We start from the raw sequence: 23,830 nt of genomic DNA on the forward strand, positions 1-23,830 counted from the left end.
CTGAGCGCAGCGGAGCTACTTCCACGCGTCCCGATTGCCATCCTCCACCCCACCCGCGAAAAATAATAAAATAAAATATTGGCCAGAGTTCCGCGGCGACGCACTCTCGCATCCACCATTATCATTTCGCCCACCCCTCCCCGTCCCATTCGACCCCGTCCGAAACCTCTCAACCCCCACCTCCGCCTTGGAGGCACCAATCGGAAGGAGGAGACTACGGCCTGGGCGAAACAGCAGCGCGACGAAAAGCACGCGCCCCTTGCGATACGCTCCCAGTGTAAAGATCACGAATAATGCGACAGGGATATATCCAGTCGCCGTCACTAAGTGAGATTTCACCCACCGCGAGGATTTATAAAAGTCTACGATCGTGTCGCTGACGGTCATAGCGATCCGAATTTCGTGGGGAAATAGGCTATTATTATCTTCATATTTACTCTCCAACAGTATCCCCTCCCTCGATCCCCGCATCGCTACAAAATAAATATCATCGATTGGGATAATCGGCTTTTGAGCATACGACACAGATTGAAAAGACAAAAGGTGATATCATCCAATGGGTATATTGACGGGTTCCAGCGATAGCGTTTTTTTTCTTTTACTATTTTCGTTTGGAAATTTTATTTTCCAGGGAATAAAATACTGCTAATAAACTATAAATAGTGGAAGGGTAAAAGGGCTAGGGACGGCCTTCATTTTTTAACCCTTTGTTTAAAAATCTAAATCTAAAGATTGTTTTTGGACTTCATAAAAATAAAAGGAAAATAAAAAATAATGAAGATGAAACGGATCGACCGGGTAAGTAATTAGGAAGTTATGAGGAAAGTGCGAGAAAACAGAAGTCTTCTAAAAACCTTAAGGAGAAGACGCGAAACCTTAGTTAGTCACATTATGAGCCATGATGGCCTGATTTAAACAATCGTAGACATACAGGTGGAAGGGAAGAAGAGCAAGGGACCTCCCCGAATGAGTGACATGGGACAGGTTATAAAGGATGTAAAAGAGAAGAAATACGTCGTTATAAAAAATAAAAAAAAAGATCTACTTCCAAGACACCGGCGCCCTGCCCGGTTATCCATCAGCACACCGCCACACAATTCACTCCGTCACGCACGGAAGCAGACTCTCCGACATACCTCAGATCCGGTCATCAGAAAAAGAAAGTCAAATCAATTAAGCCGATTCTATCATCCAAACCTGGTCCCTCAGGCCAATCTAAAACCCTAGCCACCAAGGACAAATCCGCGCAGGCCCTATGTAAGAGCCTGGACAATAACAAAGAATCTTCAGTAATTGCATTAAGCAAAAAATATACCGTTTTGACTCCCACAGACTCTTCGTCTGCGGAAAATGAGGCCCCTCAGGCTTCTTCTAATCAGTAAGGTTAGCGGATAGAAGAGAGAAATGGAGAGCTGCGTCAAACCAATCTTAGGATTGTTGACTAATAATAATGATGATGATGATGAACAAAGAATTGGTCAATAAAACAGCAAAAATACATACATATAGTAAAATATTGTAAACACACAGATACTATTCAACCCACCCAACAAACCTCAGTTACTTATGTGTCTCCTTTTTGCGTCACCTCTCTTCGAAAATATCATGAAAGCTCCACCTAGACTTTGCGATCCTAAACAAATTCTTAATTCCAAAGTCTCTCAAATTTAGATTCAAAGAAACACCCCATGGAGATATCCCTACGTTTAAACAGAAAAAAATATATCTTCCTTTTTATTTATTCAGGTCTTGGTGAAAATTAAATGAAATTCCCATGCCAATATTACGTTTTATTTTTAAAACTACCACATGGTTGACGAATTCAATAACAACAGCAGAAAACAAAAAACAAGTTTTGAAATACATCACAACAACAAAACACACATATTGCTAGTTTTTAAAGTAATAACTTTTAATTCTATATTTGTTTTTGGGTCGGTGCGGTTACCTTATTAAGCAGCCCTGATGAAGTTCGAACAATAAAACGAAATGCTGGCACGGCAGGTTTATTAAATTTTGACCAAAACCTCAAAAACGAAATAGATAGATGAATAAAGAAATGGTCACTTCAAAAGAAAAAATATATACACAATATTTACATAAGCAATAACCAAATTAATGCAGCAATGAAGATCAACATTTGAATAAAATTATTATTTCTTCGCAAGCCACAGCAGACATAAAGTGATAGAAACATTATTTGAACCAATGATAAATAATATACATTCTAAAACATAGACACGTTTATTTTCAATTACGTTACTTTCATAATCATGCAATTATTCAATGAGTAGGTATATTTTTCCATATTTTTTTGCTGTTTGAGTCATCAAGGGTATGAGTTCATCCGCCCCAACAGATGAATACAGTTCACTAGATACATTATAACCCAAAGTCATTGGATAGCAATTAAAAAAATAACTTTCATTATTTTAAGTAATATTTTTTCTTCAGTTACAGAAGTAATTGCCTTGGCTTGTTAGAAATGAATACGATGCGGTGACTACATCTCCTTCACTCGCGGCGTACATTGTATCATTCTTTAAATTTAAAAAAATCAATTGCATTTGTTATTTTCATCTATTCGCGCACAACAATGTAAGGATTTGTGCATTTTCGGATTTCATAATAACATAGGATTTAGCGAGGGATGCTCAATTTTTTTAGGCAATGGACATCGCAAGAAGGGCATATTTTGAAATTTTCACGATTGCGATACCAATTTTTTAGCCGAAAATTAAAGCTCACCAGTAACGACGGACGGACGATGTCCACCGATGTATCCGGCAACGATTGAGATGCATCGATAACGGAAAGATAGATAGCAGTTTCTGCGGGAAAGGATGTCCACAAACGAAAAACAAAGAACCAATTTTTCTCCATTCGCCCTGAAAGAAAGTAATTAATTCTACTTCTTCGATTGCTCCCCACTAGCTACAAAAGTTGCCACGTCAACAACTTTTTTTTGTTTCCGTCAACAAATTCGAGTGATTGACTGTGACCAAAGATCGAAATTTGAATCGTATACTTCACATGTGGACGAGATTTTTTGACAAAAAAAACTTCACATTCGCTCACTGACAGTGAGCCGCAAACTTTTCAACATTCTCAAAACTTAGAGACAAAGCGAAAAGTTCTCCGCAGTCAAAAATGTGAATGGTAGACATAAGATGGTATGCTTGGTGTTGGTACACAGGGCCCGAGACGATTAACGAGAAACGAAAATAACTCTCCACCCCTTTAAACCACTGGTTATGCAGTTTTCATATTTCGCCGCCCGAAACGCGCGAGGTATGATATATATTTGTACCCCGTAAGTTATCTATTAAAAAAGTCGAAGCACTAGCGATGCAAAACGTGTGGTTGGTTTACTATCTGGGGTAAAGGTAACAGGGCTTATGTGACAGCCTGAAAGAAAACATATTTTTTGTAGTTAAGCAATCGACACATAACTAGCAGCGTCCCACATTAAATATTCAATTTAAATTATAAATATTTAATGTGAAAGTTTAATACAGCAAAGGAAGGGGGGTCGCTCGTGGGAGGCGAACACACTTGATGAAAATAAGATTCGGTTAATGCTATACTTGCTAGAATCTTGAAAAATGAATTTTGCTAGTGGTTAAAACGAAAAATTGTAAATAAATATGATAAAGTCAACCAGCTCCATTCGAAATCTAATCATACGCTCCAACCCATCGATCGACTACCCAGAATAAAAGCCGTCCTAGACGAAGATTCTCAGGTGAGAACTCCCTGCTGTGTGCATCTTTGAAAACAACCCCCTGCCTTAATACGATCCGGGTGTCAGGTGTTTGAACAAATTGAGTCTCCTTCTCCTCTCCAGCAATTCTTGCGTAGTATCTAATCCTCTTCCCCTTGAACACTCCCCCCTTAGCGCCAACGTCTCTACCCCATCTGCTCCCTTACCCCCAAAACCCTCTCTGATACCCTCGCAATTAAAGTGTAAAATTAGTCACCCCTATGCCTCTTTACTCCCCCCTTCATCCACCGAATCATGCACGCAGGGGTTGTGGGGACCTCGAGAACCGATGGGTACGGGCGAACGGGGGAAAAATTGTGCATTAGAGGTTGAAAGGAGATGGGACACATCGGTGATTATGTTGTTGAGTGTTCGAGATGTCTGCCACTGGAACTTTTCCAAGCCACATGAGGCTTATTTTCGCTTGCATGAGTCACTGAGCACGAAAAAAAAACCATGGATGGGGGCCACCAAATCCTAGCTTTGATAGAATAACTCCATAGAAGTCGGTAAATACATCCGATACAATGAATAATTCGATGTTCCATGGGCAGTTATGATATCTTAGAGATACAGAAAACAATAAGCAGGAATAACAAGGGCTAGTTCCCAAAAGACACCTATGCCACACTGCGACTCGGATGAAAAATCAATAACATCTTATACGATGCAGCACCTGACAATGCGCAATATTTTTTATTTATTTTTTTTAAACCGACTGCACAATGAACCTTTTAATGTGCAATGATGATAAAGATTGATCATCGTGAATCATTTAATAAAAAAGCCACTAACACAACTTTGCGTTCACCAGCAATCGAAGCTCACCGATTCTCGACAGCCAAAATTTTCATCTAAAATGCCCATTCAAACGTCGTACAACACGATCAGCCCAGGTCTTTAGCCTAAAAGAACTAGTGAAAAAGGGGAAAAGAGGAACTGGTCGACATTTTCCAGTAAGAAACGACTCCACACGAACATTCAATCTATAAAGATTTTTCGTAAGTTTGCCTTTTCCGAATCCCTCTGCACTCTGAATTAAACATTAGGAAATAATTATACCGACTGATATACAAAAGATAGAATTATTTTATCATCATCTCTTTATAGGGTAAAAAGATGGATATTCGGTACAAACAAATTCTAATTTTTTGTCAAGAGTAAATGTAAAATCGCTTGAATATGTTAACACGACAGACTGATTTTTAAAATTGTTGTCCTTATATGTCTTACATTTTTTTGGATAGTTGGCTTGGTGGATAAGTAAAACTTTTATTATTACTATGATATTAGCCACTAAAAAATCCAGTAATACGATATTACGTATTAAAGGTTCGAAGCTCACCGATTCTAAATAGCCAAAATCTTCCTCATCGAAAAACCCTGTCCATACGTCATCCGACACGAACAGCCCAGCCCTTTAGCCAAACAGAAACACACTGGTGACTAAGGGGAGAGTAGGAAGTGTAACTGGTCGACATTTCCCAGAAAGAAACGACTGCACACGAATATTCAATCAATATTGATTTTTAGAAAGTTTGCCATTTATCGAATCCATCAGCACATTGAATTCAATTACATGAAATAACGACAGCGACGAATATAATATAAAAGATACAATTAGTTAACCACCATTTCTTTACGGGGTAAAAAGATGGATATTCGATGCAGAAAATCCTGATTACTTGTCAATAATAACTGTAAACAATGATTTCGATATGTTAACACGACACGCTGATATTTAAAAAAATTTAAATGCTTTGTATTTGCTTTGTTCAATTGATTTAGTGGATAAATTATGCTTCATTATTATTATTACGTTAGTTAGAGTTGGTTACGATACTACGTAGAATAATAACACCAGAGCATAGATCGAAGCTCACCGATTCTAGATAACCAAAATCTTCCTCATCGAAAAAGCCTGTCCAGACGTCATCCGAAACGATCATCCCAGCCCTTAAGCGAAACAGAAACACACTGGTGACAAAGAATGGATAATGGCAAAAAGATGGACGTTAGATAGAGAAAATCCTGATTTTTTGTCAATAATAACTGTAAACAATGGTTTCAATATGTTAACGTGACACGTTGATATTTTAAAAAATTAATGCATTGAATTTGTTTTGTTTTGTTGACTTAGTCGATAAATGATGCTTCATTTTTATTATGACGTTAGCCATAAAAATCCACTAATACGAAATTACGAAGAGGATCGCCAGACCATGATCGATCGAAGCCCACCGATTTTAGTCAGCCACAATCTTCCTCATCGAAAAAGCCTATCCGACACGATGAGCCCAGCCCTTTAGCCTAACAGAAACACGCTGGTGACAAAGGGGAGAGGAGGAAGTGTAACTGGTCGACGTTTCCCAGAAGGAAAGGACTGCACACGGACTGGGGAAAAGAACACATCCGAAGGCAAGAGTAGAGAGACTGGAAGGGAGGGATGAAGAAGAAGACGAAGCAGAAGATAGGAGGAGAGAACAGAGAGATGTAGAGAGGCCTCGGGGTCCTCCGTAAAACCCGAGTTGGGGAGCTCGCAAACAAACAATTGGCTCGCCGGGAAAGGCCCGTGGGAGGCTGGGGCCGCCGCTACCGCTGGGCTCACAGGAATCGGACACAGGAAGGTTGAGAGTGGGGGCGTTTTTCTGAGGGTATGACCGTGAAAGGGGGCTCCAGAGACGGGAGAAAAGGGGAAGAAGATTACAAGGGGAGGGAATGGGAGAGAGAGAGAGAGAGAGGAAACAAGAAAAGAGATAGATAGAGGGCGCGGCAGAGCGCGAAAGCAAGGGCAAGACTCGAAATGAGTTTTACATGTTTGCCGTGGCCTGGGGGAGAGATTTAAAATGGGGAAAAGGGGAGGGGGGGTACGAAGGGATGGAGGGAATGATACGGGTTAGGATACGGAGATGGATATGTAACGAGGGAACAGGGAAAACGGATGGACACTAGTTTGTAGGGAAGCCTTGGAGGGGGGAAGGATACCCCGACCATTTTCCCAGTGGAGGGAACACGATAGCGGGAAAATACTGGAGGGGAAAAGGAAAATATCATTCTCCAAAAGGGGGTACAAGAAGGTCAACTCAAGTTCGAGAGAGAGAGAAAAAAATCTGCTACGGGGATATTACGTGAAACGCAAGAAACAGCGATCCCAATATTAAAATGGAAACGTATCGAGTCGCATGTGATACCAGCTGCTCGATCGTTGATGGTGATGATTCCGCATACCATGTCTGCAGGTCAAACATGCAACAAAAAATTTATCCCGGATGGGAAAGGGGAAACAGATCGTGCGACTGGGGACCGAAGCAGTGTATTATTACGGGAGAAACTCGACAGGGAAAACATACGACACAAGCAGCAGTAAATATAGGGAAGAAATATTTCGCCGTAATTCCACTGGCATGGGGAGAGAGAGTAGAAATACTGAATGGCATCGTAAAATAAAAAGTAAATAATTAAAATAATTGTGACATTTATAACAGCATTATGATAACGTGATATGCTGAACTCAGGTCGTACCATTTGAAATAAAGTGTGGAATAAAACGAAGTATTTATATTTTTAACATGAAATAGTTCCACAAAGTAACGCCGGAGACCGTGTCTTACATATTTATAATAATTAAATCAATTACTCCATAAACAAATGTTACAGTGAAACCCAAAGCGAAGACGAAGGAGAAGCAAGCCAAGTAAAATCAGAGTACCGAAAGAAATGGTTGTCGGGGGATTAGTTGAAGAGGAGAGGAAGGATCAGGCGGCATGGATATTGGGAATAGGAAGACATAGAATGTCATAAACCGAATATACATAACATATGTATATAAATGAAATGACAAATCACATTTAAATAAAAAATAAAATTAAAAAACTAAGAATACTGAAAGCAGGGGCGGTCTGAGGTGATTTGGGGCCCTCGGCTGGGGGACAATATCGGGCCCCGCTTACCAGGAGATTCGGGGGACTTCCCTCGGAAAATTTAGGAAATTGCATGACCGGAAATGGATTTTGACGCTATTCTGGACTTTTTGAATGAACCTTTCAAGAAAGCTTTCTACCGACAACATTATTTTATTTATTTCATATATTATAGTTATTTATACACTGAGTATGTTGTAAATAGGGCAAATAATGAAAATGTAAAATTTTATAGTAGCAAAAAAATTTGGTTCGAATTATCTGCATCTTTTTTTTTATTACACCTTTCATACAAGCTTCACGATAAGCACGAGCGTTGTGAGGGGCGCCCTAAACTCGGGGCCTTCGGTGATAGCCGACCGACCTGGCCAGACCGCCGCTGACCAAAAGGTTCAAGTTGTTAAGCTCGAGTTCGACTCAAGAAGTAGCTGTAGCGATTTATAGAACGGCATCGAATCGTATGTGATGCGTATAGACTGAAAAATCATGAATCGTTCAATCATATTCCTCGGGTTAAATAAACTAAACTATTCTAAAGCGAATGAGGAGGACAGACAAATGTTGGACTGATAAATGTAGGAGTCGTAAGAATCGAAACTGTGTAATGCAGGTGGAATGTACATAAAGACGCGTGACGAGTGAATGAAAAAAAATCTCCAAAAGAAATACTAGTGGGTCAAACCATACAACGACTTGGATGACGAAACTATGGTCGGCAAAAATAAATTATGAAATGAACGAAGAGAAGTTTTTCTTCATATTCAGCGATTCCACAAAACTGAGCCTTGAACATTACATTAAAAGGAATGAATATGGAAAATATTATAGGCGGAAAGAAATCAAACTCAATATTAAAAGGAGACTACTAGAAGGTCCATTCAACAACAAGAGAGCAAAAAACTTTTGCTAAATTAATGAAACGATGGCAAAATGAATATGAAGACTCAGAATGCCAAGTCCTCTGCTGTAACACGCGAAAAAACCTTCTTATAGCGAAGGGGGGGAAGTCATTTTCACGACAGCGGATAGCAAAATATTATAATAATAATAATGAAAAAAAACTACGATGAGTGGAATTATCACCGATACATTCTCAAAAAAACATCAGATAATCCGAGCCGTTTCCAAACGTTGCTGGCACTTCGCCGAAAAAGATCTCCGATACCATGCATACAGAATGATAAATTCTCTCATTCCCAGAGTGCTATTCACTATAAGCCTCAAGTTCATCGTTAACGGCAAGCGATTTCTCCGTGGACAAAATGATGGCGATAAGGATGAACCAGGCATTCATTATGATACGTGAGCAGTCTGAAACGTCTAGCGAAGGTAAATTTGAACAACTATCGAAAGAAATAAAGCAATTTTAAACTGATTGCCGAGTATTCCAGCGGAAATATCTTCGAATTTCTTGGAAAACGACTAAGAAGGAATGGAAATAGCTCTCCAACCCACATTTTATGACGACTTAGGAAATGATATAACTGAGGCACAATTGTGGCCATTGCTGGGTAACAACGTCGGTTACATCACAATAGCCACGCAATCGTAACAGAAACCTTAGTATTTCATCCGCCTAATCATTTACCGGCAATTAAGTGTGCTTCCTAAAATCTATCAATTAGGATAAAACTTTTATGATAGCTTCCACTCGCGAAATCGGTCAATATTTCCTTTCAATTTCATTCTCACCAGGAAGTTTTATCAATTACTTAACCTACAGACCTGGCTTCCCATCGCGATGAGTTGCGTACGCGATGAAATGGCGGCGATCCGCTTGAAATGGCTCGTACCATTAGTGGTATGGTACAAAATATTTTTTAACGTGGCACGATATGTTTTTAAGGGCTTTGAATATTTTGAGACAATGGTCACAAATGCTATATTCATTTCTAAGGAGATTGAATGAATAATTGGCAAAAATTATAACGACGCGATTTAAATATTACACATTACCACCATGCGCGGCCTTAGCACATATCTGAGGTTCTCAACCGGTTGTGATTTCATTGAAGGCCTTCCTCCCTCGCGTTACCATCCTAGATGTAAAGCGAATGTGCTATGAGCCTGAATACAATTGCCATGGGAATCAAGGAACCTGGATAGCATTGTGGTATGCGCAGTGGTCTAGAGAGCCAGATGTGCACAGTTCGATTCCCGATATAGGAGAACATTTTCCCGAGGCAACTTATGTGTATTTCACCGCTGTTAACACGGAAGGATCGAAATGTTACACAAACATGGAATTTCATGGCTCCGCAGCAATAATATAAGTTCACATTCTGCAATAATCATCGGGGTACTACCGAACGGCATAAGTTTAAAGTCGAACCCGACATCGAAAGGGAGGTTGGTTTAAATAAGTCATTCCCCCAAAATATACTACAAGTTAGAAATAAAATAATGCATTTTCAAAGCATTTTAGTCTGGAGCTATATAAAATATTCTCTTCAAAACCTTGTATATTCGATAAAAGTAAATGCAAAATTTCAGGGCAACGAAATACTGGGAGAGGACACAATTTTACGGTGGCAACTGTATCGCCTTGGGACACCTGAATTGCCGATTGTAAGCACGTCTTTCGTCCTGGCAAAACCAGAATTGGTAATGGAGTCACAATAGAAGCTATTGAAGTTCATTCACGATTACTCATTCATTCCCGAGTTTCATGAACGCACTGTAAGAGTTGATGTCTTTGCGTTCCGAGCACAGTAAGATTAGAATTGCACAGTTAGGCGTAGTTAAGCCTCAAATGTCTACGACTATCTCTCAAGGAAAATCATAAACAGGAAGTGCGTCATATACTTGGTTACGCGAAGGGATCATTGATAATGGCATAGAGCATACGCTTGTTATCTAACACATCGCCAATCTTTACCTAGTGTCTTAATTTGATGTACCCCACAATGATCACATTCTCGATGAAAGCATCTCTTTTTCAAGCACAACTCTTCTTCCAATTGCTTGACGCAAACTCTCGTTGCTAAGTCGCGTCGTGGACTCCAAACTACGTACCCAGGTAATTACCAATATTTACGCTCCCAATAATATTTTTTTTCCATTGCAAGCGTTCCATGGCTAGTGTGTTTTATGAGCGGATCGGTGTAAAACTTCAAACACACTTTGCTTTGCGATTTTAGAGGAATAAATAGAAAAATATTGAAATTTAACAATCAGCTCCATTTTTATTCTAAGCAATTTTAAGCTAATTTCTCATTATATAGCGAGGACATAACTTGCTTTATATTTCAATTACAAACGAAAATATCTTCCCTTAGGTAAGGTGTAAAGCGTAAAATACTGACTAGTGTACCAAGAAGAAAATTCTATAAGTATTCATACGCACAAAATTTTGCTTCTATTGAACAAAAGTTATTGAAAAAATAGTATAATATAAAAATAATATAGAAATAATATACTATACTGAAATTATTAGCCGATAAATAAAACAAGCCAATTTAATAAAATAATAAAAATTTTGAACAAAGAAAGGGATGGGTGAATTGAGATTTCCGGGATTGTTTCGCGTATGTTTCGTCATCACAGATGTAAGAGAACCCGGAAATGGGACGATAGTTGTCCATACAAAAAAGGGAGAATTTATTGTTCCGTCTAAAAAAGGAGATTTCATTATTATCAAAAAAATCCATCCAGCCAATCAAAGCACAAAAATTCATGATTTCCGTTTTTCCAGGAAAATTTTACAAAATTACAGGTTAATCTTACGTGGTTACTGCGATAGATATGGATTTTAAAACACCTATATTACTTCAATACTTTTTAATAACATTTTATTTATGTATTTACATGAACAAGGAATAGGTTATTGTATTTAAAATTTAAATTTACTCAATGCAAGCCAAGAAGCTGAAATGACCTCATAAGTAGATGTTTACGTCACCTGGCATTCCATTCTTCGTGTTTTTGAATCTTACTTGAGTCAAGAGGGCAAGACATTTTGATTCTGTTGTCTTGTCTGACATTCCATGTTTCAACGCGGCTTTTAAAATTATACTAAGCTATGTACTCAAAATTATGACAAACGTATTATACTGGGCCAGAAAATGGGTACTGAACTGGCAAATTTTTGTGTGAAATTAATTCGAAATAAAAGATGTTGAAATTACAGGTTGGAGCAAAAATTTAGGAATAGTTCATTCATAATTTTAGGGACAAAAATTCACGCACGATTCCCGATTTTCCCGGTCGTTGGACAACTTGATTAATCTTTGCCGTTATAAAGCCGATATCCTGACTAGTCATAACGCCACGTACGCAGAAAAAAAAGCTTGAAATTATCTCACCCATTTCTTTCCTCAGGTTTGAAGATTACTCATCAATTACCCTCCAGAGTAATGCTTTAGCTACGACCGTTAGTATTCAATTCCAAAATTATGAGCTTAAAACTGCTGCATAGTGTTGTTTTTCAAAGAGGCGGTATCCCTGATACCACGAAATAACGCCAGGCGGAATGAAGCATCCGTCTTTTAATGCATCCTCCGTTGAGTCCTGACACGAGCATTCGTCGCTAAACCCAAAACGCAGTGTGGCAAATTCCGCTCCGGAGTTCAAACCTTCGCCCGCTCCCCACATCCAATATCGCGCGCTCTCTCCTCTAATAAGCGAAACCACACAAACACGCTCGCACAATATGGACCATGCAGGCAATCTCACTTTTCCCATGCCCACTCCTTCCGCAACACGAAAGCATTCGCTTTTCTCCTTCCAATACACTTGTTCTCCATTTTCAGTGCTTCCTCTGGCAAGTTTGGTCCCACCAATACCAATATGGTGGACAGTACAGCAAGCACAGCACTTTGACAGGCCGCTGCAAAACCATTGTAGTCAGAAAACCCACTGTCATTTGAACGGGAGAAAATATTTCCCTGGTAAATGCATTTGTCCATAATTATGGAAGAAAGTATGGATTTCCTGTTCCCTCTAACATTAATTCCAATTCATTAGCTGAGACATCATCGAAGAAATTATTCAATTAAGATTAAAAAATTATACACAGGACGTATTTTACGTTTAAAAATCATGTAAGATCCATACGTAATTCACAGCTTTCGACTTACTTGGTGAAATAATTGTATGTGAAAAGAAACTTCGCTTCGTACATTCCGCAGAGGTACCATGATAATCACAACGTAAAAAACACCTCTAGAAAAATTATAGGCAGGTATTTATGAAGCGGTGTTCGTTTTCATCAGTACATACCAAATCATAATTCGATATCAGCTTGCGTGATCAATAAGAAATCAAAGTCTTAAAAATAGGATTATATTCTGTGGTATTTCAAAGGGTTTTATCTTTTGCTTTCCTTCAACAAAGGATTTCAAGCCATGATATATCTCATATCTACGATCGAAATGGCTTCACCGGCCGGAATGTTTCAATTTTTACAGACTTAACGGTGGGTTAAGGTTTTCTGGAACACTTCTAATTTCTCCTTAATTACTGATACATGATTCAAAAATGTAAAATTCGGCGTGCGGCTAAGACATACTATCCATATTTAATAAAAGTGTTTCATTGAACTTGAAACTTATTAATAAAATATTATAGTTCGGCATAAAAAAGGCCACAATCCTCTCCTAGCTCTTTGCTGGAAGGTACTACATATTTCTTTACGCGGTACTCTTCTGACCAGCGACAAGATGAGAACGCATTTGAGGGCATAAGGTTTACTTAAAAAAGAATGCTTAGATTATAAAAATTTAGCCATTATTACTCAGTTTACCCTTTGGATCAATTAAATATTGAGCAAATAGGCCATGGAACCGCGATAGAGCGAGGACAGGAGGTTATACGGGATACGAAAGGGGAAATTATCACGTTTTCAGATGAAGAGATTTAAGGACTTGGGCTATATAATGCGATGAAGAAAAACATAATTCGGGAACTCGTATGAATGATGACAAGATCCGCGAGCCAATTAATAAGAGAAACATAATTATTAAGTAAATAACCGGTATTCTAACCATTTTAATAACAAAATTTCAACTTAATTATGCAACTTAAACGTAACAAAAATGTAATAATATACTGCATAATAATATATACAATTCTATATGAAATTACGATAAAATTCTTAGCGGGAAAAACATTTTTCATGGTCAAGTCGAAAGTGTCACGGACAGTTAGAAGAGAATTCCATCAAGATTTTTAATAACACATCCAATTAGTTGGGTTTTTCATTGCGTATAGCCTAACCTCGATGTATTGGATTGATATCGATATCAAGAGGAGGAGAAGAATAATACTGTAAGAATATTTTATTCACGACCCGTGTACCAGCAATACCAATTAAATCGTTGAAACCCAAAGTATGAATAATAAAATTCTTATAGCGAAATGCACAAGTTTGCACCGTCATTCATTGTGTTTCCGCTCTTGGCTCCCAACTTGATACCACTTAGGTTCTCGCCCCACCCTGTTTCAAACATACACGCTACAAGAGGAACGCACATGCCTATCCTGGCCTCGGGTTTAGACCTACATCACGAAACCGCAAAAACCCATCAAAACCACCCAACAGTTCCCCCGACCTGGGAGCCATTCTCCCCACCGCGCCGCGCTCCCCGCACCCAACCTACCGCTCCCTCCCTTCCGCACACATATCCGCACTAATGTCCATACAAATCCCAACTCCCTCTCAAATATACCTACCTACATCCACACGGCGAACAAACAGCGACTTCAAAGTTCCGAGCCAATCTCACGCGAGCAGACCCCATCCCGCTCCATGTAGCCCGCCGAACGCGGCGGAAACTCATACCCAGCCAGAAAAAAATATACATATATCCTTATATCCCGTTACCCTAACCCACCACCGCAAAGGGTACGACTCGGATCTGGGCGTAATATATCTTCATCCCCCCCTTACCCACGGCCAAGTTCGCCTCCCGAAAAACAGCGCCGCACACGACTGCCGCGCTCAAAATCCGACATCCCGAATCCCTAGCTTTCCCATCCACTCCCTGGCCACTCGGCACTAAAAACCACATAGGGAGTCACTCCACCGAAATGATGTTCAACTCTTTACCGTTCTGAAACGGTAGTCGAACACCCGTAGCGACACACAGAGAGGAAGGCCTTAATGTTAACTTATTAGAGGAAGAGAACTTCACAATCCATCTCCTAATCTCAAGGGATAAAGTATTTGTACAGGTTTTGAAAGTTTCTCAATTCCAGAACTGAGTTCACATCAAGAGTTTCCTTTCTGAGGATGATAATATTGGTTCGAACAGGAAAAGCATATAGTACATACAGGTGATTAAGGCACAAGTATTCCAATAGTAGACACTGAGGCAGAAAAACATTAAAGGTACTTTAATGACAGTAAGAATTCTTGTATTTACGTTTGCAAGTCGGAGAAAAAGTCAATGAAAATCTAAAGCATAAAATTTAGAGCAGGAGTAACCCAAAAAATTTTAAATTAAATCTTTATAATTTATCACACTATAATATAACACGAATAAATGAAAGATTCCCTTGAAGGAGCATACCTTCTGGAGAAAACCAACCTTTACGGATCAGGTAGCCATTATAACACAAAACAAACAAGACCTAATAAAATAAACTACTGGACTCCTACAAGAAGCAGCTAAAGTTGGTTCACAAGTTAATGAAAGCAAGACAAACTTTAGGCTTGAAGAACAGAATGAAAATATAGAATTAATTTAATACATATTAATATCATATTTCTCCGACTATAGTCCTCCCCTTATTTTGAGGCTTGAGTTTCAGGAAAAATAAAAAATAAATGGGTTTGAATATAGTTCCCCCTTAACTTTTACCATGGGCATTTTTGGAAAAAAAGGGGTGACTATATTCAGACAAATACGGTAATTAACATAAAATGTTAATTTTAAAAAATCAATTCAAGTATGTACGAGTAACATAAACCCATGACAACGGGGAGGAGATTGAAATTTTGAACGAAATAACAGCGGCGACAGAAACAAACTGGAGCCTGATTAAGCTTTTTTTATTATAATTATAACCAGAAATATTTAAAATAATTGTTACGAGTGAACAATTTTTCTGGTGGTAACACAAAAATAATTACAAAAAAATATATTCAAGATCATAGGAATAATAAAATAAGAACAATAAGACAAAAAGTACAGTTTACTTCTTTAAACATTCCTGAAAACTGTCTACAGCTTTTGGGGCTCAAAGGCTTTGGGCTTTAGGGCTCGTCTTACTATCAGATGTAAAACTTTCGACTTCAAATGTGGATTACATAATCTAACGCGGGTTGCATATACTAATTTGGGGTACCCAAGTTTGCCTCTGGATAGCTTAGCAACAAAAAATGTCATTAAAAATAGCAGCAACATAATTTAAATTATTTTATTTTACACTTTAAAAACAAAAAATTTTTTTTGGGTGCAGTCAAAGATTCATTTGGCATCAATCAAGCATTGGCGCTCCTAAGTATTTTAAATTGATTTTTTAAATCTTATATAGATCAAAAACCTAATGCATCATACATTCTTTGTATTTTCTACCACAACTCCATTGCCTAAGAGACAAGAAAAAAAGAAGTACTTAAAAATGGAAGGTAGAAACTTCCTCATAGCCACCCACGTGCATGCATCATACTACCTCTGTCAAAGCAATTCTCACAATATGAAGATACAAGACCTACATCAAGATTAGCTCTCTTTTGTATGCATACATTCGTAAAGCATGGTTCCTTCATTACCATACCTAATTCTTTATCCCTATTCTAAATTAAATTCCTGATCAATGGATAATTTATTTTTTACAATGCTAATTAATTCTTACTTACATTTATATATGAATATGAAGCAATAAAACTATCAATTATAGCACATATAAAGGAACTATGTACACATATATGAATTAAAATCTATGCATATATGTAGGTAATTAAGTAATGAAGGAATAATAAATGTATCACCTACCTGCATTCCATATTTGCAGTCAATAACAGTAACTATTCCTGGAAATGAAATTACGAAAGCATTAGTCAAACGTTTTCAGATAATCTACACTACCAATTATTTTTTCCTTGATGAGGATTTTCCTTAGTAGAATTCAGATAAACATTTCCTATGGGGTTTCTTTCACAACTTAAAATATTTTAAAACATCCGGACAACATGAATAAAATACTGGCAGCTGTGACATAACTACAAAGAAGTAGGAGGACGCTTAAAATTATCCTTCATGCTCATAAAGTATGCATGTACAGCATAGGCAGAGATCTGTATAGTTCTACTTAAATAGCTTTTGGGGTTCTAGGATTTCATAAGATTCTCTTTTTCAAAATTTGGCCAAGATAATCATATTAAAGAAAGGATTAGTGCAGACGGCCTCGGAAATTTTAGAGAGATTCAAGGTTTTTGCAATTTCAGAGGCCCCATACAAAAAGAGCAGTATTGCTTTTGTAGTATGGGAGGATGGCAGCAAGTGAGGTAAAAGTATTGCTATTTTTCATAAAGTTTGATTGAGACTAATGATTACAATTTTTATTTTTTAAGAAAATGGATACATCAAGGGGGGAGAGGAATGATAAGAAGTGAAAGATGAATGAAAGTGATTGAGTGAATGCTGATAGAAACAGTTGAAGGACTAGATATCATGTAGCCAGAGAAGGAAAACACCATCAATGAAGCAGATATATGACTCTATGAAGTAGGGGTTGATGAGGCAGGAGTACAGGATATATTCATTTAAAAGACAGACAATTAGGTTTGTGGAAGAAAAACTGTACTAATTCCCTTGGCAGATACTTCCACCTATAAAACATGGTGTTGTTTAACATGTCGCTCATATCTTAAGCAATTAAAAATTGATATTATTTGGATGTATCTAAGGACACAATCTGGTATAAGCAGTAATGAATGTAAGCTAAATAATAGTGTCTGAGACTGTAGTCAGAGGAATCAGTCTGAAATTAAACATGGTGGCAGCAGTGAAGGCAACCTAATACATACATTGCTCACTAATTGTCTGATGTGCTTAATATCTGAACAGAGAGGATCAACAGAACAAGCTGAAGAGGTAATAAATTAATTGATGACTACAAATTATGCATGTATGTATTTACAATTAGAATTACACACTAAAGGCACTTGCTTTTTAATGTGCAAGGAAGAATAATTGACCCCCATGAAGAAGTATCTGGCTTCTTTGAAGTATTTAAGCAGTACCTGTGAACATGTTTGATGGACTAACAGGCAATATTTATACCTTTTGTTTTCAGACAAAGGCTTTCAGGGAAAACTTTTCGGATTGGGAAATGGGGCTTTCAAAGCTGCATGGATTACTCTATGGTCAACAAACAAATTAAACAAGTGAAGTTTAAACTGGACTGATTGATGTGGCATATGGCAAAGCATGTAAGAACAGTAAAAGAGTAAATAAATTTTCAAATTTTTGCATATAACTAACATTTTTGTACATGTAACAATTCTAAAACACAGTGACAATGATTACAAAAGAGCATTTTAAGTGAACTCACATACCATAAAATATTTGTAAAACTACAAATTCTGGAGAGGTACACAGCAAAGTTGAAAATTAATAGGATGCAAATGATTTGCACGGTGGACTCAGGAGCTAAGAGTAACACAATGGGAATTAACCAATTTTGACAGCTGGGTTTTGAGGAGAGTAAAAAAAAGAGGGATAAAGTGAAAATAATAACATTCGCTAAGAAATCACTAAATCTGTCCCCGTCATAGGTAAATGCCTTATTTAGTGTGAACATGCAAATTTTAATAAAGTTCTCTCTTTCTATGTTGTAATAATTGACTGCTTGAATATATTGGGGCTTGAAAGCACTGAAATATTAGGCCTAACAGGGTGTCCAGCCAATCAAAGCAGAAAAACTTATGCATAATCCAGATTGTCCAGGGATATTTTCCAAAATTCCAGATTAATCTTAGGTGATTACTGCGATAGATATGAATTTTAAAAGACTGCTTTGACCTCATAAAAAGTTGCTTTGATCTCATAAGTACATTTTGACGTCACCGGAGATTCGATTCTTCGTGTTTTTGAATCTTGCTTGAGTCAACTAGGAATTTTGATTCTGTTGTCTTGTTCGACATTCCACGTTTTGATGCGGCTGTAAAATTTCTACAAAGATAACATTTTTTTTACATTTTTTTAAGAAAGATTTTCTATTAAAATTACGACAAACGCATTATAGGCCAGAAAATGGATGTTAAACTGGCAAAATTTTATGCGAAATGAATTAGAAATAAAAGATTTTGAAATTACAGGTTGTAGCAAAAATTCATGAATAATTCAAGCATAATTTCAGGGACTAAAAGCTCACGCACAATTCCTGATTTTTTTCTAGTTTTCCCTGTCGCTGGGCATCCTGGCTAATCACTCATGTTGACTCAACTGTATTACAGTCGGAGTCCAACATACCTTTCTGAAGTTGATTGTTGAGGAAGTGGATTTTGCTCCATGCAGGGTTAGTATTGAAGTACATAGATCCAAAGGAGAACCTAATTTTTCCCCTGTTCAGAGGATATCCTAATAACTGCTTTTAAAGGACAATGAAGCTTGATAGGATGCAGTAGACTGTGATTATTGAGCCAGTCTCAAACCCAACAGACTGAGTTAATCAAGTGGTCATAGTTCACAAGAAGGATGGTTCCCTAAGGATTTTCATAGACCTGAAAAATAATGCAATCAATGTTCCTACTTCCCTTTCCCAACAATAGGGGAAATATCTGCTCATTTTCAAGGGGCTCAAATATTATATAAACTGGATGCACATTCATGGATCTGGATGCCACCAAGAGATGAAAAAAGTTCTCAATTTCACACTGTTGTTACGCCCTGGGGACAATATAAATTCAAGAAATGTTTCAGCATGATATTTTCTTACGGCTAATTGTAAGACCAAAGAAGCAATGGATGAATAGCTATTTTCAGTAAATCTAAGAGCCAAGGCATAAAGTTCAATCCTAACAAGTACAACTTTTATGTGAATTAGGTTCCTCTTCAAGGTCATATATTTGAACCTAAGAGCATACACATTTATCCTGATAAAGTGAAAGTTGGTCAGCACAGAAATCTCCAAATAATAAAAAATCATAGCAACTACCTCTAGGACTTCTGCATTATTTTTCTAAATTTATTCATCTTCAAATCATATGGTGATCCCACTACACACATGCAGAGCAGTTATTGAATAACATAAATCATTTCAAATTCTTATCCTATTTTCTGAAGTTATGAAAACCAATAGTAAAGTAGGGTACCCAAAATGGGCAGTGTCTCTTTTGGCTTAGTGTCTTTTTAAATTAGGTAACAAAAGTTTTTTTTTAAACAGCCAAATGTGCTAACAATCCTCATCAAAAGCAAAAAAATTGAGTGCATAAAACTATTGAACTAACTTTTAAGCACTGATATAAATAATAAATTCAATCAAATATTATCATTAATATAGAATCATGGGTTGAGATAGGCTGGTTATTTTTAGTGCTAGGAACCATACATTAGAGGCTCGCATCAGTTCCCATGGGAAATGGCTTACATTTGGATCAAACAGACTGCATGAAATCTGTTAATTCTATTTTGAGCTACACAGCAAGTGCAGCTCACTCATTTAGATTTACATTCAGAGAATCCCAGCCTTCAAGCATGCAAGGCTACTTGAAAAGACAGTACCTGCATTAACTCTATAGTAAGTGGTTCACCACCATCTCTTGTTTCATATGAGCAAGCTATCCAGGGAAAAGCCATGAACAATCAGCAATTTTGGGGACTGGGGAAATACTGTCTTTCCCATGCTTCGGTCTTAGCAATGGGAAAGCTGAAAACACCTTTTAAATATTGGGGCTCAGGGCAAATTGACCCTTATATCCATCTCTGGGCAGCCCTGAGGCCCTCAAAATATTTCATTGTGTCATACATGAGCAAAAATATTATTTATATAAAATATTTTATTCACTCAGTTAAATACTGATTAATAAAAACTCACCATCAAGATAGATATCACTTCCCAATTCTTTATCCAGCCAAAACATCGAAGCAATTGGTCCTGAAAAGAAGAAAAAATCAGTCATGTCTTGCACCTGGATGTGTTGAGTGTTATGAAATACTTTCCACATAGTGAAGTACATATATTTTTCTCGAAGCCAAAACCATTGCAGGTAAGGTGAGCTAAGCCCAGTGGTTCACAAGCTAAAGTCGTCCTTTAAATTGCTTCTCCTGTGGTTATTTTTGCACAAAATAAACATGAATAAAACCTATTCCTGATATATACTCAACATAGTAAATAATGAAAATGTAATTTAGTGCCATCAGCGCATGCTTAGCTGATAAAACATAGATCTAGAGGACAACTCATCGCCTCTAGGTCATCTCAAGTCTGAGCTTAGTGCACAAGGTGATTTTGTATCAAGTTCTTGTGCACAGGAACATGGTTTAGAGGTCCCTTCGAAAAGTACATTTCTAAATAAACTCATTTGAAACCTGCAAACTGGAGGAAGTAAATAGGTACTCCTGGAGCTTGGAATAGGGGAAATCTGGTGAAAACATTTTACACAGGAAAGGGAATTTTTCTGATGTCATTTCATTTATCAATTTATTTTGGGCTGATAACACTGTTCTGCAAAAAAAATAGTTCAAAAAATGCCCTGCTACAATTTAGGGTGTTTCTGGCTAATTTTGGGTCGCTTAATCCGAAAATGACCTCCGTTTTTTTCTATCACCCTCCATTTTTACGCAACCCCTAAATAGAGGAAAACAACCCCTTATCTAAACGTATCGTTTTTCAAGGGACTTTAACTAATGTTATATGCTTCTGATTGAAAAAAAACTGACGTTTTAAGGCTAACAGGGTCAAGAGAGAGACAAACTTCACTGGGGTTGAAAAGATTTAGTGGTAAAAATTTAAAAAAAAAAAACTTTAAAAAACATTAAAATTACCATTTTTCTTCGTTTTTTATGACATATGATATGGTAGCTAATGGAAAAGTTTTTAAGGGATGAATACACTGTTCACCCCCCCTATTTTGTAAAGGATTAATATAACATAGAATATAAGAGGGGAACATTTATATTATTATAACATTATTATAATTATTATTATACGATTATGATAGGAAGTGGTATAAATATCTGCCAAAAAAAAATCGGAACACAAATCAGATTTGTCAAAATATTATTGTAACAGCGTTTGGGGGCTCATGATTTGACTTCATTTTCCTTCTTACTTTTAAAGTAAGAGCTGAGGCCTTTCCATTAAATACATTGGAAAACGGTGGGAAATACATTGTAAATCCATTGTGAAAAATTGGGAAATACACTGTAAAAGTTATTCACCACATGTTTTGACACGCTTGGACACATTTTAACGTGTCTTCATGTGTCTTGGCAGTCGCACTTGCTAATGTTCATCTATGAAATAAACCAGTGGTCTATTCAGTACGTCACACTCTTTCCTGCGTGTCGGGTTATAATCTTCCAAGTTCTTTCTTTATTTTTCTAGCGTGTGTTCGATTTAGCATGTTATTTCGCAAGCGATAAAGTTTTTTTCTCGCGATCATTTAGCGATCGTGCAAAAATCATCCCAATTCATTTTGTAACACCTGTGGAGATTTAGTGTTTAAAAACCAAAGGAAAGCGATGACCACAATTGTGCGAAAATCTTATAAACTTTATTTCGGGTGTAAAATTGGTGACCAAGACTAATCGTGGGCCCATAAATTCTGTTTGAAGTGGTTGTCATAGAAGTCTTTGTGAATGGCTGAACTGGGAAATCGTTCCCTAAATTTCGGACTGCCAATGGTTTGAGTTGAACGCACTTGCCGTTTAACAAATTGCTATTTTTGCGAAACCCACACTATGGGTTTAAAAAAAATAACAATACTGAAATGATTTATCTGAATTTACCATCATCAATTCGCCCGGTGAAGCATACTGATGCTATTTCTATCCCTAAAGCTCAAGCTACTAGCACCCTCGATGATTCTGATGTCTTAGTGAATGAAGCTACACCGGAAGTGGAAGCAGGTCCTAGTCATCGAGATGAATATTACAGCCCTGATGTAGAAGAAGCCCAGATTCGTCAAAAAGGGCACCTCATCCTATAACACGAGGACCTAAGTGATCTAATACAAGGTTTAGACTTACCAAAGGATAAAGCACAACTTCTTGACTCGCATTTGCAGCAGTGGAATCTTTTGGCCGATAGTGTGAATGTTTCTTACTACAGAGGCAGACAGTCAACCCTCACTCAATTTTTTTCAACGGACGATGAAAATGATGATCTGATTTTCTGCACTGATATTGAAGGACTGATGAGGGAATTAGCGATTAAGAATGGTCCAGACCAATGGAGGCTATTCATCGACTCGTCGAAGACAAGTTTAATGGTTGTTTAACTGAACAACGGCTACGATTTACCTTCGGTTTCTGTTGGATATGCCACTGTTTAAAGGAAACCCATATTCCAGATTTTTGTGGCAGCTCTTTATACCACCTCTTAAACCCCCTCCTATATCACTCGTTTACCCCCTTCCCCTCTTATATTTTATGTTATACTAATCCCTTACAAAATAGGGGGGGTGAACAGTGTATTCATCCCTTAAAAACTTTTCCATTAGCTACCATATCATATGTTATAAAAAACGAAGAAAAATGGTAATTTTAATGTTTTTTAAAGTTTTTTTTTTTTTTTACCCCTAAATCTTTTCAACCCCTGTGAAGTTTGTCTCTCTCTTGACCCTTTTAGCCTTAAAACATCAGTTTTTTTTCAATCAGAAGCATATAACATTAGTTAAAGTCCCTTGAAAAGCGATACGTTTAGATAAGGGGTTGTTTTCCTCAATTTAGGGGTTGCGTAAAAATGGAGGGTGATAGAAAAAAACGGAGGTCATTTTCGGATTCAGCAATCCAAAATTAGCCAGAAACACCCTAAATTGTAGCGGGGAATTTTTTGAACTATGTATTTTTTTGCAGAACAGTGTAACAGTCATTCATTCTAGAACTTTGGAAATTAAGAAAAAAAAGCATAAAAAGAATTGAAGACTTCTTAGTAAACAGACAACGTTTATTTTTCCAAATTCACAACTTGGATTTACTAGGATCTAATGTAGCAAATAATCAGTTTAATATTATCCTTGAATGCCTATTTTTAT

At 37.4% G+C, this 23,830-nt stretch overlaps 1 protein-coding gene across 1 annotated transcript in view; it reads right to left on the reverse strand.

Annotated features, from left to right (window-relative positions):
- Positions 1 to 23,830, reverse strand: part of LOC124157284 (COBW domain-containing protein 2-like) — a 217,439-nt gene that overhangs the window by 183,478 nt on the left and 10,131 nt on the right. Inside the window, exons 5-6 of the mRNA XM_046531879.1 lie at positions 20,668 to 20,727; positions 16,623 to 16,660 (exon numbers count right to left, since the gene is read on the reverse strand). Coding sequence (XP_046387835.1) covers positions 16,623 to 16,660; positions 20,668 to 20,727 — 98 coding nt within the window. The remainder of the gene's footprint in view (positions 1 to 16,622; positions 16,661 to 20,667; positions 20,728 to 23,830) is intronic.

This window comes from Ischnura elegans, chromosome 4 (genome assembly GCF_921293095.1).
Source record: "Ischnura elegans chromosome 4, ioIscEleg1.1, whole genome shotgun sequence".
Taxonomy (NCBI): domain Eukaryota; kingdom Metazoa; phylum Arthropoda; class Insecta; order Odonata; family Coenagrionidae; genus Ischnura; species Ischnura elegans.